This window comes from Notolepis coatsorum, assembly GCF_963971535.1.
Source record: "Notolepis coatsorum genome assembly, chromosome: 17".
NCBI lineage: Eukaryota > Metazoa > Chordata > Actinopteri > Aulopiformes > Paralepididae > Notolepis > Notolepis coatsorum.
This window is the reverse complement of record NC_140181.1, coordinates 109,867,731-109,883,443: the sequence shown is the minus strand read 5'-3', so window position 1 is coordinate 109,883,443 and position 15,713 is coordinate 109,867,731. Positions and strand designations below refer to the sequence as shown.

General features: G+C 41.8%; 1 protein-coding gene across 1 annotated transcript in view; it reads right to left on the bottom strand.

The window, feature by feature from the left end:
* The window catches only part of usp42 (ubiquitin specific peptidase 42), a 47,529-nt gene that overhangs the window by 29,292 nt on the left and 2,524 nt on the right, over nucleotides 1–15,713 (bottom strand). The window contains exon 2 of the mRNA XM_084333629.1: nucleotides 4,697–4,916. Coding sequence (XP_084189755.1) covers nucleotides 4,697–4,907 — 211 coding nt within the window. The 5' untranslated portion in view covers nucleotides 4,908–4,916. The remainder of the gene's footprint in view (nucleotides 1–4,696; nucleotides 4,917–15,713) is intronic.

Below are 15,713 nucleotides of genomic sequence, written 5' to 3'. Positions count from 1 at the left end.
AAACTGATTTCATATGGCTCTAAGAGAGGACAGAGCAATTGCGTATTAGATAATGATGCGTGGTTTCTAAGCTGGCCCCACGCTTTCAGAAACATTTATATATATACTGTATATACAGTATATTTATATACACATTTCATATATATGGTGGCGCTGGCACCGCGGCTTGTCATAGTGGCGCTGCACCCCTATACAACTGTTTAGGGAAAGCCTTGAACACACCATAAATGCACAACTGCACCAAATGAAGTCCATTTACCATATGATACCAGATACTAACACAACTAGGGCTGCAACTAACGATTATTTTGGTAGTCGACTAATCTGTCGATAATTTTTTCGATTAGTCAACTAATCTAAAAAATATATATATATTAAAAAAATAAGTAGAATTTTTTATATATTTTTTTGCACTACCTATCTTTGTGAAAGTGGCTTCTCAGCTCTGGTCCAGCTGAAGACAGAGCAGAGGAACAGATTGGACATTGAGCATGACCTCAGAGTTGCTTTGTCTACCATCACCCCAGACTTTGAGACTCTTGTCGGGAGCAAACAACATCCCCAGTTATCCCATTAGTTCCCTGGGATGTTAAGCTAAGAAGTGTGCTAAGAAGGATATATTATTTATTATTATTATTATTTTATTTCATTGTGTTTTTAGCCCTAGTTGCACTTTTGTTGCAACCGCAGTTAACCCATTAGTTCCCCCAAACTTACTGTCGGTCTGTTATATTAAGCTAAGACGTCTTCAGCTGGACCAGAGCTGAGAAGCCACTTTCAAAGATAGGTAGTGCAAATTTATATATATTTCTTTTGAAATAATAAAAAAAAAAAAAAAAAAAACGACTAATCGACGCAAAAAGTCTTCATCGACGAGTTTTTATGATCGACGTCGTCGATTATGTCGACTAATCGTTGCAGCCCTAAACACAACCCACATTTACATTTCCACACGGTGGGGCAGCAGGACCTTTTCGGTTTCCTTCCATTGACCATATTTCCCTTCTCTGCGTGATCTCTGGGATAGTGTGTGTTCTGCTCTGGGATCAAACGGTTGGGTCACGCATGAGGAGGTAGTCGAGTGTGCTCTCGAGGAACAGCCAGGTTACATAACAGGGTGAGTCTGAGTGGAAACAGCAGTACAACACCCAAGGAACCAGTCCAGGGACTCGAGGAGCGACAAAGAGAACACCGTTGTTTTCAGAGGGAACCTTTTTTTTTAATTCAAGCTACACCTTGACCGTCGTGTGAATTTAATCCTGTTATTTTGCGTTGGCAGACGGTCACAGTATGAGGGGGAAGCTTGTACATTAAAAGGGGAACTATTTTACTATTTCTTTCACTATTTGGGCACTTTTACACAATTCCTGTGAGTCTATGGAACACCTCTGTAATTTTTTTTTATTTTTTTTATTCATTGTTTTGTATTTCTAATCAAGTCCTCAAAAACAGCATTTTTCTACCTCAAGATCTCGAGCCGTTTTGAGGCTGGGCTCCAACCACTGTGTGCAGCTCATCATGTACCTGATGCCACACAGCCACATTATCATGCAGCCGAGTCATCTCTGACATCACAAATCAGCACATTTTCAGATGACTCAGTTCAGTGAGGGTGAATATTGTGAGAGGAGAATTGGAAGAATGCGCCAATATGAGAATTAGAGACATAGATCATATTAATATAAGTTCACATAGCTAGGAAACAATGCTAAACACTCAAAAAGGCCATTTATAAGATAGTTCCCCTTTAATGTCCTCCGGCCGCTTCAAAAACAATGCCTGGTTAGCTTTCCAGCTTTCCTTGTTGAAACCAACAGATGCCATTAGCAACACGCTCGACGGACCCCCATCTCAAACCGCCCTCGTCCGAGGAGAGCAACCGTTGTGGTCGGAGGATCAAGAGAAAAATGGTAAATGGTGCATTTGTTAAAACAACTTTTATCCAAAGCGCTTTTCCTCACATTTTACCCACTCACTCACACATTCACACACCGTCGGCGGAGGCAACCATGCAAGGTGCCGACTTGCTCACCGGGAGCAGTTAGGGGTTAAGTGTCTTGCTCAAGGACACTTCGACACGCTGCCGCCCAGGGAGAAGTGGGAATCGAACCGGGAACCTCCGGATTACCAGACGACTGCTCTACCTCCTGAGCCACTGTCGCAGGAGGTAGAGGATCAAGAAAAGAGAAGAGCGGGGTTTGAGATTCGTCAATTGGTATCGACGATGAATGTTAATAAGCTATTTGAGGGTTTGAAATCAATACAATACACTGCTGCTGGCTATAAACTACCAAGCTAGCCTGTGGCTAGTAGTAGTATCCATTGGTTTTCAGTGAGAATGGATGCTAACAACATTAACATTTTTCAGTTTAAGTCAAGTGACAATATAGAAACTTTTCTTGTCTGCCAATGAAAGCTAAGACAATTCCCCATCACCTAAAGAAGCTCTCTCATCTGGACAGATAGAAACTAGTGGTAGGGAAAATACATCTATAAAATATGGGGATGATGTCGTCCAGTGTTTTTTCACATGACCATTTCAAGGCTTCAAGCGAGGGACCAAATCAAATGCAGTTATTGAAAATGAAAAATATGGATAGCTGAGTCAGAGTCCGAGAGGCCTTTATTTAACACATTGGGCGCCAGACCCGAGATATCCCGGGTTAACTCGCCAGCGGTTAAGTGCCAGACCCGAGATTTCTCGGGTTTTGATCCTTTGATCTTTTCCCTCTGATCCCCGTTCTAAATCATCATCCGGATCATTCTAGCCGCCCCTGGGTCATTTGTATATGTTGGAATTGCAATGCCGATCGACTATCACCAGGTGGCAGTATCGTCTGTGTCTTTTATTTCCCTTATAGCATAATATTTCAGCTTTTTATTGTGGTCAAATGAAAATTTTAACTGAGTGATGAATTGCAATATAACCGCACCGCAGTATTAGATCACAATACTTGGGTATCAAAGATTTATTGAGACATTATAATGTCTCAAGTATTGTGATGCCGGGAAGCTCTCTGGCGATTCCCTGCCAAGTACAAAAATGGTAAATGGTACATTTATATAGCGCTTTTTTCCAAAGCGCCTTACAATTTTTGTTCCTCACATTCACCCACTCACTCACACATTCACACACCGATGGGGGAGGCAACCATGCAAGGTGCCGACCTGCTCATCTGGAGGAGCAATTAGGGCATTAAGTGTCTCGCTCAAGGACACATCAGGGCTCTACGCTAACCTTTTCCCCAAGGAGCACATGTGCTCCTAAATGAAAAAATTTAGGAGCACACAAAGAAATTTAGGAGCACCCAAAAATATTTAGGAGCACAGTGAAAATATTTCAAGTAACAGAGTTTATTTTTTTTTTCAAAAATAAATGTATATTTGTACTGTGCATGCATGCGTGTAAATTAGCTCTTGCTACAACCCTGCATGTTTACATTTTGTACTTGATGTTCACTATTATATGTTGTACTACTGTATTGCACATCGTTGCGGGCAAGACCACCCGCATTTCATTGTATACTTGTATGCCGTGACAAATAAAACTCTTGACTTGACTATTAACATGTGCTGTCCCTATCAAATAAACTATCAAATCAAACTACTGCTACAAAAGGTTCAGTCACTTAACTTTTGCCCCTTTTATGCATACAATGCCTATGTTTTGGCTAGTGTTGCTCTTCTAGAAAAATAATCCTTTCAGGGTTGCCTATTGAAATACTGTACACCTCCAGTACAGAAATATTGTTTATGAGTTTGCGTGTCAGGTAGACCATTGATTGACAGTCGAGTCTGCCAATTACATCACACCCCGTGCACTCCGGCCGTCCGGCGCTGCAGCTGGACCCATTGCCCACCTCTGCTGTTGATAACGCTAGCCAAGTTATTATACACACAGATACACAGTGGGCCAGTGACTTTGGTGTAGGGGTGTAACAATGCATCGATCCTAAGGGGGAAATTCAACTGCATCGATTTGAAAATGTTAGAATAGATTATTGCAATTTTAATGTGTACACGTTATGTTATTGTCATGTCCGTTACAGCCAACACACCGACATACGCTACTGCATCAACGTTATGATTAACAAAGTAAGGCATTCGTTTTGTTGCATTAACGTTATATTACTATTGCTATCGATAAATCTAGGTGTTCTAAAAATCTATTGCTATTGGTAAGAGAGAGACTATAATAAGTTAGTGTCTCGGAAAACGAGAGCCCTGATCGCAATGGCAGAGTTTCAGGAAGTGAACAAGCAAAATGAGAGCTTCCGATTGGTCATTTGCTTTATTTCCCATGAAACCAGTCTCTTCACTCTACTGTGATTGGACCGTTGGCTTGAGTGCAATGTGGGACTTGTAGTTTTTTAACGATTCTCAGCGGAGAAATAAAAAGTACGACTGAGGCTGTAATCTGCACTCGCACACCGTGCGCGTAATTGATTTTTGAGGTTCGCACACACATATTTTTAGGGGCATATGCGAGCAATATGGTCGCACTGTAGAGCCCTGCACATCAGACAAGCTGCCCGGGAGGAGCGGGAATCTAACCGGGAACCGTCCGACTACCAGACGACCGCTCTACCTCCTGAGCCACTGTCGCCCCCTCGAGTACAAACAGGAACGCTCAACGGTTCCCCGCTCGGTTTCCCAGGACGTGTGCCGATGGATGATGGAGTGCAGAGCTTCCTACCTTGCTCCTTGTTGCAGACGGTGGCTCCGGGGGTGGGGCCCAGGCAGCCCCCTGGCGCGTTGGCCCTCGGGGAGTCGCTGGGCATGGTGGGGCCCCCCCAGGTGCTGGAGCAGCTGCCGTCCATGCCCGTGTCGCCGCTGGTGAAGGGCGAGCGCTTGCACCCGACTGACTCGTGGTCAGACTTCTCTGAAGATCTGTCAACTATTGTCATTGTTCATTGCTGTGGGTGGAAGGAAGAAATTACGGGATTACAATCCAGATGAAGCCGTGTGCAAACATACGATGGTATAATCTATAGGGAAAGGACGGGGAAGTGTGCATACGAAGATATAATCTATAGGGAAAGGACGGGGCAGTGTGCATATGATGGTATAATCTATAGGGAAAGGACGGGGAAGTGTGCATACAAAGATATAATCTATAGGGAAAGGTCGGGGCAGTGTGCATACAAAGATATAATCTATTCTTCTTCTTCTTCTTATTTGAATTTCCGGCAGTGTAGACGCATCGTGGCGTATTACTGCCCTCCACAATTCTTGCTTCGCCCACACTTGAGAAAGTTTACACTCCTCTTCTTCTTCTCATCCTCAAAACACATTTCTATCGTCTCTGTCTCCTTCTTCTCTGCTCCTCTTGTCATACAAGCAGGGGTTCTCAAACTTTATAAGGAATATCAAAATAAAAGCACACGTTGTTGAACTTGATCATGCATATTTATTAGAACATTTAATTACAGCACTATGTTATCATCAATACACATTTATAAAACGAGGCATATTTAGCCAAAATATGTTGCCAGAACATGTTTTTTTAGTGCTGTCAGGCGATTAGAAAAATTTATATAATTAATTACATTAATTACATTTTAATCGCATAACCATTTTATGCCTGATATTCTATAATCAAATTGCATGTGTCCGGATGGCAGAATTAAGTACTGTATCTACAAAACCTTCCGTTTAATCATCTTCCATCTATTAATTTGCTTAGATTTTTCAGGTCTGGTCAATTTGAGCATGGTGTTATTCACAGTCAAAGATTAAAAAAAAATTATTGATATTCTCATTTGGTTCATTACAATTTACTCAAAATAAAATTTTCATTTTCATTCACAGATTGCAGAATGGGTACAATACAGTACGGCTCAATACACACAATTGTTAACACTTTGGATGCCAGCCACGCGTTTTGTCGTTAGTTGGTTCATGCCGACCGTTGAGTGCCCGCCAACGCTATATAGCGTTCGTTTGTCGTATTTTTTTTATTGGCGATTTGAATTCATATTTCATCAATCGAGCCTCAGGTTAGTGTTGCAGACTCTCTCTGAGCTCAATTGGGAAGATACCGCCCCCTATCGTCTCTCCCTGTGTAACTGCACCCCATTACTTTGCTTTTCGGACTCACTGAACACATGATGAAAACTCTGTGAATATCTTTTTCAAAGTATAACATGTTTACTATCACTTTGAGGTACCCAAAAAGCACATTCAGGAAAACCTGGCATTTCCTCTCAAGGAATTCACAAAAAAGTGCTGTTATGGATGTTACACTTCTGAAATAGACAGAAAACACTATCAAAAATGTGTGTTGTTAAGTCCGATTATGACCCCTTTGTTTGATTTAAATCGGAAGTATTTTATGACTCCGTGTTTGATTAAAATCCAACATATTTCCAGACACAACTTTTTCACACATTGTTGGTCTAGGCAGAGCAGTGTCCACGTTAGCTTACTGCTAATCGGCTGCTGTCGGCCATCTCCCCCTCGCGTCTGCTCAGCCTATATGTGTATTTGTTATTGTTTTGCCGAGTATCGTGATAAGAAACCCACCCCAAAAAACACAGAAACCCCAAATGAAACCAAAAAGTAAATGAGTATTATTCCAGTATTATTCCAGGGACGACATTTCAAGACAGGCCCCAGGAATGAAGGATGCAGTGACCATAAGAGAAGGAGTCAAGCAGAGGGTTCAGAAACGCCACATGTCCATGTCCCTTATGGAGGCTTACCGCTGCACTTCCAACCAAAGAGGACAAGTCCTGGGTCAGTTTTGATCAGATTCGTGAACACCTCAATCCTCACATGGATAACAGAGGGAGATACCATTTCTCTGAACCAGTCCAGGCAGAGTTGGACTTGATTTTTTATAACTTTCTTTTTCATGGTGAGGTTGACATTTTCATGGAATTGCTCCAAAACTCATTTTCTGATTTAACCGATATTAATATTGCTGTTCTCTGTATAGAAAACACCTTTTTATGTTAATCAAATAAAGAGCTATTTTCCAAAAAGTTTTTGTAATTAATTTTCAGAAGTGACTGATATTTTGAAACTATTTAAGACAAAAAAAAAGATTACTTTTTTTTGTGATGTCACAGTATGATGTCATAATAGCACATTCTAGAACATTTGTGATGTCACAGTATGATGTCATAATCAAGCTACTCAACAATTCTCTCAGCATTTCCTGGCATTTTTTCAGACTACAACATGAATCCAGACTGGTTTGACCCTCAAAATGGTCCACCGAAGTCAAACACATGTGGGTAAAGCCCTATTTTTGATAGTGTTTTTTGTCTATTTCAAATGTGTAACATCCATAACGCAAAAATGTAACATCCATAACGGCACTTTTTTGTGATTCATTCCTTGAGAGGAAATGCCAGGTTTTCCTGAATGTGCTTTTTGGTACCTCAAAGCCTTCCCTACAAAGTGATAGTAAACATGTTATTCTTTGAAAAAGATATTCACAGAGTTTTCATCATGTGTTCAGTGAGTCCGAAAAGCTTGTCAATTTCCGTAACATCCATAACGCTGTGTATTTTGTCACCCATCTCAAAATCCAAAAGGTCAAAACATTTCTTACTGCAGGCTCATCTTTATCTCAATAAGTGTAACTAAAATGTGTAAATTATACGTCCAATTCAAATCGATGCCTCTTGTCAATGTTAAGTTAAGTTTCCAATGTTCTCTCTGAATGTAACATCCATAACGCTGGGGGGGGGGGGGGGGGGGGGGGGGGGGGGAACAGTTTCCTCATTTTACTTTTCCGTCAAGGCCAACTGAAGAGACCAAGTGATCGCCGGCCCGGAAAACGCGTGGATTATGTATTTACAGCACCCAACACTGTAATCAATAAGCATGATCGATATTTGGAATGGCGATCAGGAATTGGAATAATCTTTTTGGATAACATCTGATCTGAGGTAAGGAATCTATTTTACCAGTTTTAGGATAATCCGAGCTATTTTCACCTATATATCAGCGTTTGCCCTATGCACGTGTGTGTGGCTGTGATCGCTGATGAGGAAATGAGAATCGATTTTTCAGATCGCCTCTATAGCGTGCATAAGTACACATATACTATCGATAATCTAGCGTTTATTTGAAAACTATTCATAAATAGGCCTAAAAATGACAACGTGTTTGTGTATGCCAGAATATTCCAGTAAATGCCTTTTATCACGGAATCTTTATATTTTCCTTGAAAACGAGGGCTTTTCAAAATGCTATAACACGGAAATGAATCGATTAAAAAAACAATCCGTTTCGACAATGTTGACTGCAAACAAGTCATTGATAAACGACAGGCAGATTAGACACAGCCATAATTTAAGACAGAGATTATGCGTTCACAACGCTATCATTGAAGTGGGTGGTGGCATTTAACCATGCTTTACCATGTTAATGGCCGGCACTGAAAGTGTTAAGGGGATGCAGACCAGAGAAAGACTTTCGTCTTGTTTACATCAGGGTCCCCCATTTTCAATTCATAATGAATTGTAAGTAAGGGTGCAACTTGCTCCGTGCAATCCATTCTTTGTGGATCTAGCCCACAGTATTTCTGACACTGGGAATAAATTCCCTGGGATTCATAGATGTCCCTAGAATCAGATAGCAAGAACATGCAAATGGACCATATTAAAAAAAAAAGTCTGTAAATGTGTATTCTACATTCTTATGGAATGAATGAGAAACAAAATGTCAATGCGCAACCCCACTGTTACCTACCCGCGACCCCACTTTGGGCCACGACCCGTAGTTTGAGAACCACTGATCTACAGGGAACGGACGGGGCAGTGTGCATACGAAGGTATATAGGGAGGGAACGGGGCAGTGTGTGGGACCGTTATGTTCAAAGTCATATTCCTGTGAATGTCAGGAATATTATGTGTATTGAAATGTAAGTATTATGGCTCCAAGTTAACTTGCCTTAAATCTATTTACTCACATTAAATACATTTGAGTGGACTGCTGCTATAGGCCACCAAGCTCAAACCGTAATGATTCAAAGTAGAGGTCGCCGGTATAATAACGATAGCTTGGGGCGGGAAAAGGCGGAGCCGATTAAATCGCCCGATACCGTGGTTAGATTACCGTAACCGACGCGTGCCGTTTGAAATACACGGTGACACGACCAACTAACTAACAACAACTAACAGTCTCGACACATCATCTTGTATAGATCATATCTACTTGAGTGAAGATGATGTATATACCAAGGCTGTATCCGTCCTGGTTGTAGTGATCACAATGGAGTAGCGATTGCAAGGAAAAGTACCCAAAGCAAAGCCAAGAGTTGTGTACAAATTAAAAGCTCCTCTACAAGAGGTTCTCTCAGGAATCGTCCCTGGAGGAGCCTGGAGGTCAGTAATACATGTTGGTCACACATCTACAATTAAAAAGAACCAGACGGAGCACTAGTGTTTCAACCAGTTATTGACAGGAAACCACTAGGACCTGTAGGGAGCCATGGAATTAAAAGGTCATTATGTCTCAGAGGAACGAGGCAAAGGAAACAACACAATAAAGTGTTGTAGTATAGACTCAAATACTGTCAACCAGAGTTGTAGTGCTCGAGTACGAGGCCTGGACTGATTTTCAGGACTCGTGACTAGACTTGGACTTGAGCACCGATGACTCGGACTTGGACTCGAGGATGGACTGCATTCGGACTCAGAAGGTGCAGACGAGGACTTGTTAATGATATAGTTATTTTTTTAATATTTTTTGTAATCGGCCCTAATCATTTGGCAGGGCTTGACATTAACTTTAGGATATTTTACTTGTCCGAAAGCTAAACTTACTTGTCCGAAATGTACTTGTGAAAATAAAGGCCTATTAAAAAATAAATAGAACCGACAAAGAGATTTGGACAATTATTATGATTTAATAACTTAAACACAGTGTGTGTGTGCATTTGTGTGTGTGGGGTATATACTTTATGATCAGTCCTCCAGCTCATCTTCACTCCACATCAGCACCATCTTCCTCATCTCCCCTCTCTCTCGACGGCCAGGGGTTAGACCCTGGTCTATGCCTATAGTTGTATAGTTGTTATTACGGTATAGTTGTTATTGCCATAAAAAACACCATTCAAATAAATGATTGTATTTTTATTTGAAATAATTTCTTTTAACAATAGGCACATTAGATCAACGGGTAACAACAAAACAACCAAAACAATAACAATATTGTAACACCTTTCTTATATTATTGTCAGAGTAATACTGTGTGTAAAGTTATCCTCTTCAACTATCGCAGCATATTTCCGAGTGCTCCCTTGACTGAGGATGGCCAGTATCGCGGGAACTTTTATTAAACATTCTGATATTTCCGCGGGTCTCGTGCCACTGTCAGTGTCGACTACTAAGTGAGTACCGGTACTCAGAAGACGCTCGCCGTTTGTCCGGGACAAGTAATATTGACATACAGAGAGATTGAGAGTTTCCAGTGTGACACTGTGAGACAGGCACTTTCTGATGAGTTGCTGAGAAAATAGCGATGATTTCTCAAACCGGAAATCTCAAAGCGTGCTGCTTGCCTGTCAACTTTCTCTTTACCTAAAATGTTTCAGGCAACATCTTACTTGAGAAATATACATTTGGAGGATATCGATTCATATTTGATATGCAACGCCTAGTTTGACAGTTTGATCGGAACTTAGTTTAACACATTGAGTGCCACGGACGCTTTTTGTCGTTAGTTCATGCCGACCTTTGAGTGCCCCGACGCTATATAGCGTTTGTTTGTCTTTTTTATTATTATTGGTGATTGGAATTCATATTTCATCAATCGAGCCTCGGGTTAGTGCTGCAGAGTCTCTCTGAGCTCAATTGGGAAGATAGCGCCCCCTATCGTCTCTCCCTGAGGTACTGCACCCCATTACTTGATCGCTGATGAGGAAATGAGAATATATTTTTCAGCCCACCTCTATAGCGTGCATAAGTACACATATACTATCGATAATCTAGCGTTTATTTGAAAACGATTCATAAATAGGCCGAAAAATGACAATGTTTTTGTGTATTCTAGAATATTCCAGTAAATGCCGTTTTTCACAGAATCTATATATTTTCCTTGAAAACGAGGGCTTTTCAAAATGCTATAAAACGAAAATGAACCGATTAAAAAACAATCCGTTTCGACAATGTTGACCGCAAACAAGTCATTGATAAACGACGGGCAGATTAGACACATAGCCATAATTTAAGAGAGAGATTATGCGTTCAAAAACGCTATCATTGAAGTGGGTGCTGGCATTCAACGGGGTTTCCAATGTTAATGGCTGGCACTCAAACTGTTAATGGCTCTTACTCGATGGTTCCAACACCCAAAAGGAGGGGGAGGTGTAGTGTGACATCTAGTCTGTTATCTATTGCATCTTTAATAAAGTTAACATGTAAAATGACAAACAACAACTACCAGGATGCTCACAGAAAGAGACTCTACATGCACAGCTCTAGTGCAAATGACAGCCGATACAGAGATCTGGAACTAAATGATCTGTGGAGCAGTCCTGTGGATTTACAGCAGTATGTGATGTTATTGACCATGAGCTTCTTCTTGAAAAGCTTAGAATGTCATGGATTTGGGCGGCTACGTGGCATAGTGGGCAAGGCGCTCGCCACGAATGCGGAGACGCTGGGCTCGCCTGTTCGAGCCCAGCGCTCCACATTGCTTTCAGTTTAGCTGGTCGTTCATACTAATACACATTGGCCGTATTAGGGGGTGGGAAACTGATGGGTGGGGATCGGGCGTTGTGGACAGCGACTCCTACAGGTCGGTTGGTGCGCCTGCGCAGTAGAATCAGGAAGTGTCGGGGGCAGCGTGAGCCTCCCACGCGTTACTCCTCGCCACTGAGAGATCGAGCTGCGCAGGTGAAAAGATGCGACTGCTGTTACCTCAAGTACCGGAGGGTTAGTCCACATTGCAGCCGGCTTGTGGGAGGCAAGAAACAGCGTTTCTCTCTTTTACATAACGTGGTGCCACAATCTGCCCATTTCACATTCTAGTTATAATCTCTCTCTCGACACAATGTTACCAGACAACATCAATGCAAGGCTACGCACGCACAGCGATCATCCATGATAGGGAAAGCTCGCAATATTAATATGCGATTGTCACAGGGAACTATTTGAATACTAAATCAAAAATCGTTTGGTTGTTATTATTAATGATACTCTACACACAATTCAAAGTTACAGCCACGTTTTCTTTCAAACTAATTTGGTTGCAGTCGCAGATGTCTCGATTAGGTACACATTTTTACCCTCTTGGGCAGAGGTGTTTCAGAGGCTGTGACGTACAGGCAGAGACAGCTCTGTGTAGGAGTGTGGATAATCCATCTACTGGACAGGTGTAGCATGTCATGATAATCCATCTACTGAACAGGTGTAGCATGTCATGATAATCCATCTACTGAACAGGTGCCGTGTAGCATGTCATGATGATAATCCCATCTACTGAACAGGTGTAGGAGCATGTCATGATAATCCATCTACTGGACAGTTGTAGCATGTCATGATAATCCATCTACTGGACAGGTGTAGCATGTCATGATAATCCATCTACTGGACAGGTGTAGCATGTCATGATAATCCATCTACTGGACAGGTGTAGGAGCATGTCATGATAATCCATCTACTGGACAGGTGTAGCATGTCATGATAATCCATCTACTGGACAGGTGTGGCATGTCATGATAATCCATCTACTGGACAGGTGTAGCATGTCATGATAATCCATCTACTGGACAGGTGTAGCATGTCATGATAATCCATCTACTGAACAGGTGTAGCATGTCATGATAATCCATCTACTGAACAGGTGTGGCATGTCATGATAATCCATCTACTGAACAGGTGTAGCATCATCCATGTCATGATAATCCATCTACTGAACAGGTGTGGCATGTCATGATAATCCATCTACTGAACAGGTGTAGCATGTCATGATAATCCATCTACTGGACAGGTGTAGCATGTCATGATAATCCATCTACTGAACAGGTGTGGCATGTCATGATAATAATCCATCTACTGGACAGGTGTAGCATGTCATGATAATAATCCATCTACTGGACAGGTGTGGCATGTCATGATAATAATCCATCTACTGGACAGGTGTGTAGCATGTCAAGCATTGTTGCACAACACCACAGACGCATCAAGTTTTGATGGATCATGCAATAGAGGCCTTGCACAGAATGTTAAGTGTAGTTATGCTTCTTCCAGAATGGCTGCCTGTAAGTAACATATCAACCATTTTCTTTTGTACATGGCAATGGAAGTTGCTGTGTTGATATGAGAAAAATATCAACAAGAAAATAAGCATTTAGAACGGTACGCATTCGAACCGTACACCGTTCGGTACGACCTCCACGGTTCAGGTCATGTGTATATTGTTCGGTTTAACGTTAGCCGCAAGCTAACTAGCGTTAGCCACGAGCTAACCGTGGAGTCACTTCGCTGTGTTCCATAAGTTCCATTAGTGGGGAAGGGGGGGGTATATTGACGAGGCTTGACAACAGAGGTTCAAAGATAACTTTATTGGCTGTTGGTTTATAGTATAATCATCAGGGCTTCTCCTTCCAACGCAGTGTTACTGTTGACTATTTACGTCCTCGTGTGACGTCATTTCAAATACGGCTACCAGGACACTCAAATAGCAAAAGCGAGTCGAGTCGATTAGGTACCATGCCGTGAAAAGCGGCATAAGAGAATACTTCATAATGTTTCATGAAATTAAAAAGTAAATATATATTTAGTAGTACACATGATTCCGTCCCGTGCTGTGGGTGGTGTCGCCGTCGGCATTCGTGCCTTCATCATACAGTGGCAGGAGTTGGCCGGGCTTGACGTGCCGGGACGGCTTGTACTCAAAACCCATTGCTATGAAATGTCTGGCCCCATGTGGCGTGGGGCTGTAAGTAACGCTTTGCCTGGAAGACTTAAGCGTGGGAAGGGGACTAACAGACCAACTCCACCGACTGCTTGGTCCAATCACCCACCCAGCCGTAATAAATGATTACAGAATCCGAAACCAGAACAAAGTAATCTCACCTGAATCAAGCATGCCACCCTACCAGTAGGAGACGAATGAGTTCCTTGGGCCAAAACCCTGAGGGAAGCCCAAGGGAGGAAAGGCCTGCTGCAGTTCAAGTCCAAGACCAGAATAGGATGCTGGAATGTGAGAAGAACTCTTCATCAAGACCCTTAGGAAGGACTCAAACAACATCACTAGACAGGCCTTGGACTACAACCCGCAGGGGAAGAGGAAAGCCGGTAGGCCGAGAAACACCTGGAGACGTTCCACACACTCCAAGACCTAAAGAACATCGGAGTGAGCTGGCAAGAAGCAAAGGCCCTGGCCCAGAAGAGAGTGAGATGGAGAGCTCTGGTGGACGGACGCCCTATGCCCCCCAACGGGGTAAAGAGGATTAAGTCAAGTAAGTCAGTACACATGATTTATATATTTTAAATAACAGTGACTTCTCCTTTTTGATAAGAAAGTCTATACTGGTTGAGCATATTCATACTTTATGTTGATGGCCTTTGTCTATAATGTGGCCACAAAAATAGAAAAGGTTTCATTATTTTGTTTGTTTGCACTAAGTTAATACTTTGACAAATGTTGCCTATAATTTTCAGTCAGTTCGGCCTTTGTGTGCCAAACATTGTTAAAAGGTAAACCTTTTTTTTTACCAAATAAATGAAGCATGTTTAAATCAGCAATGCCTCCGCTCTCTCTCCTAGCTCTAACCGCCACTGTCAAAACAATGTGCCCGATGTCAAACTGCCTCATTCTTTCAGTTTTTGCATGACTACGTCCTTGAGAATAACTGAAAAGTTGGATTATTTTTAGGCTATATATCTTATGCTGATGTTTTTGGAGTGTTACATTTTTTTTTAATAAAAAACAACATATATCGAACCGAAAACCGAGACACCAAAACCGTGATACGAACCGAGCCGTAGGACTCGAGCCACCCGAACAACTGCCTCTTTGAACTGCTGCCGTCAGGCAAGCGACACAGGAGTCTCAAGGCGAGCACAGAAAGACTCAGAAGTAGCTTCTATCCCCAGGCCATCAGGCTGCTAAACGAACAATGAATGAACACTACACAACAACAACCACCAAACACACATAGCACACACATCCACACGCACACACTCACTTTAAACAAACACACTGTAGCACCCACTACACACACTTTATAGCACACACCCACTTTAAACAAACACACTGTAGCACCCACTCCCCACACTTTATATTTATGGATGAAGGATTGCACTACAACTCGTACACCTTACTGTAAATTGTACCTAAAATTGTACCTCATCCCATTTCTGCTTTGCACTAGATAGTACTGTACATTAGTACACTGCATAGTATTGTGTATTGTATATTATATGGTAACTCAGAACATTGTACATATGTCTATACCGAACAACTGTGACCTCATTCTTCTTCTAAATTCATGCTATATTATGTTATTATGTTATTTGATACTATCTTGTCTAGCACAGTCTCTGGAGCGTAACAGTAAGAAGCATTTTGTATGAAAGTATTCTGTACTTCTGTATGACAACTATTAAAGAACTTGAACTTGAACTTGAACTTGATTTTGTGAACCGTTCCACGCCTAGCATTTAGTCTTATTACTGGATCTTGTAAACAAGTCACAGTAAAATAATACCATACTCGTCCTGTGTTTTACCGACTATAGCACTGCA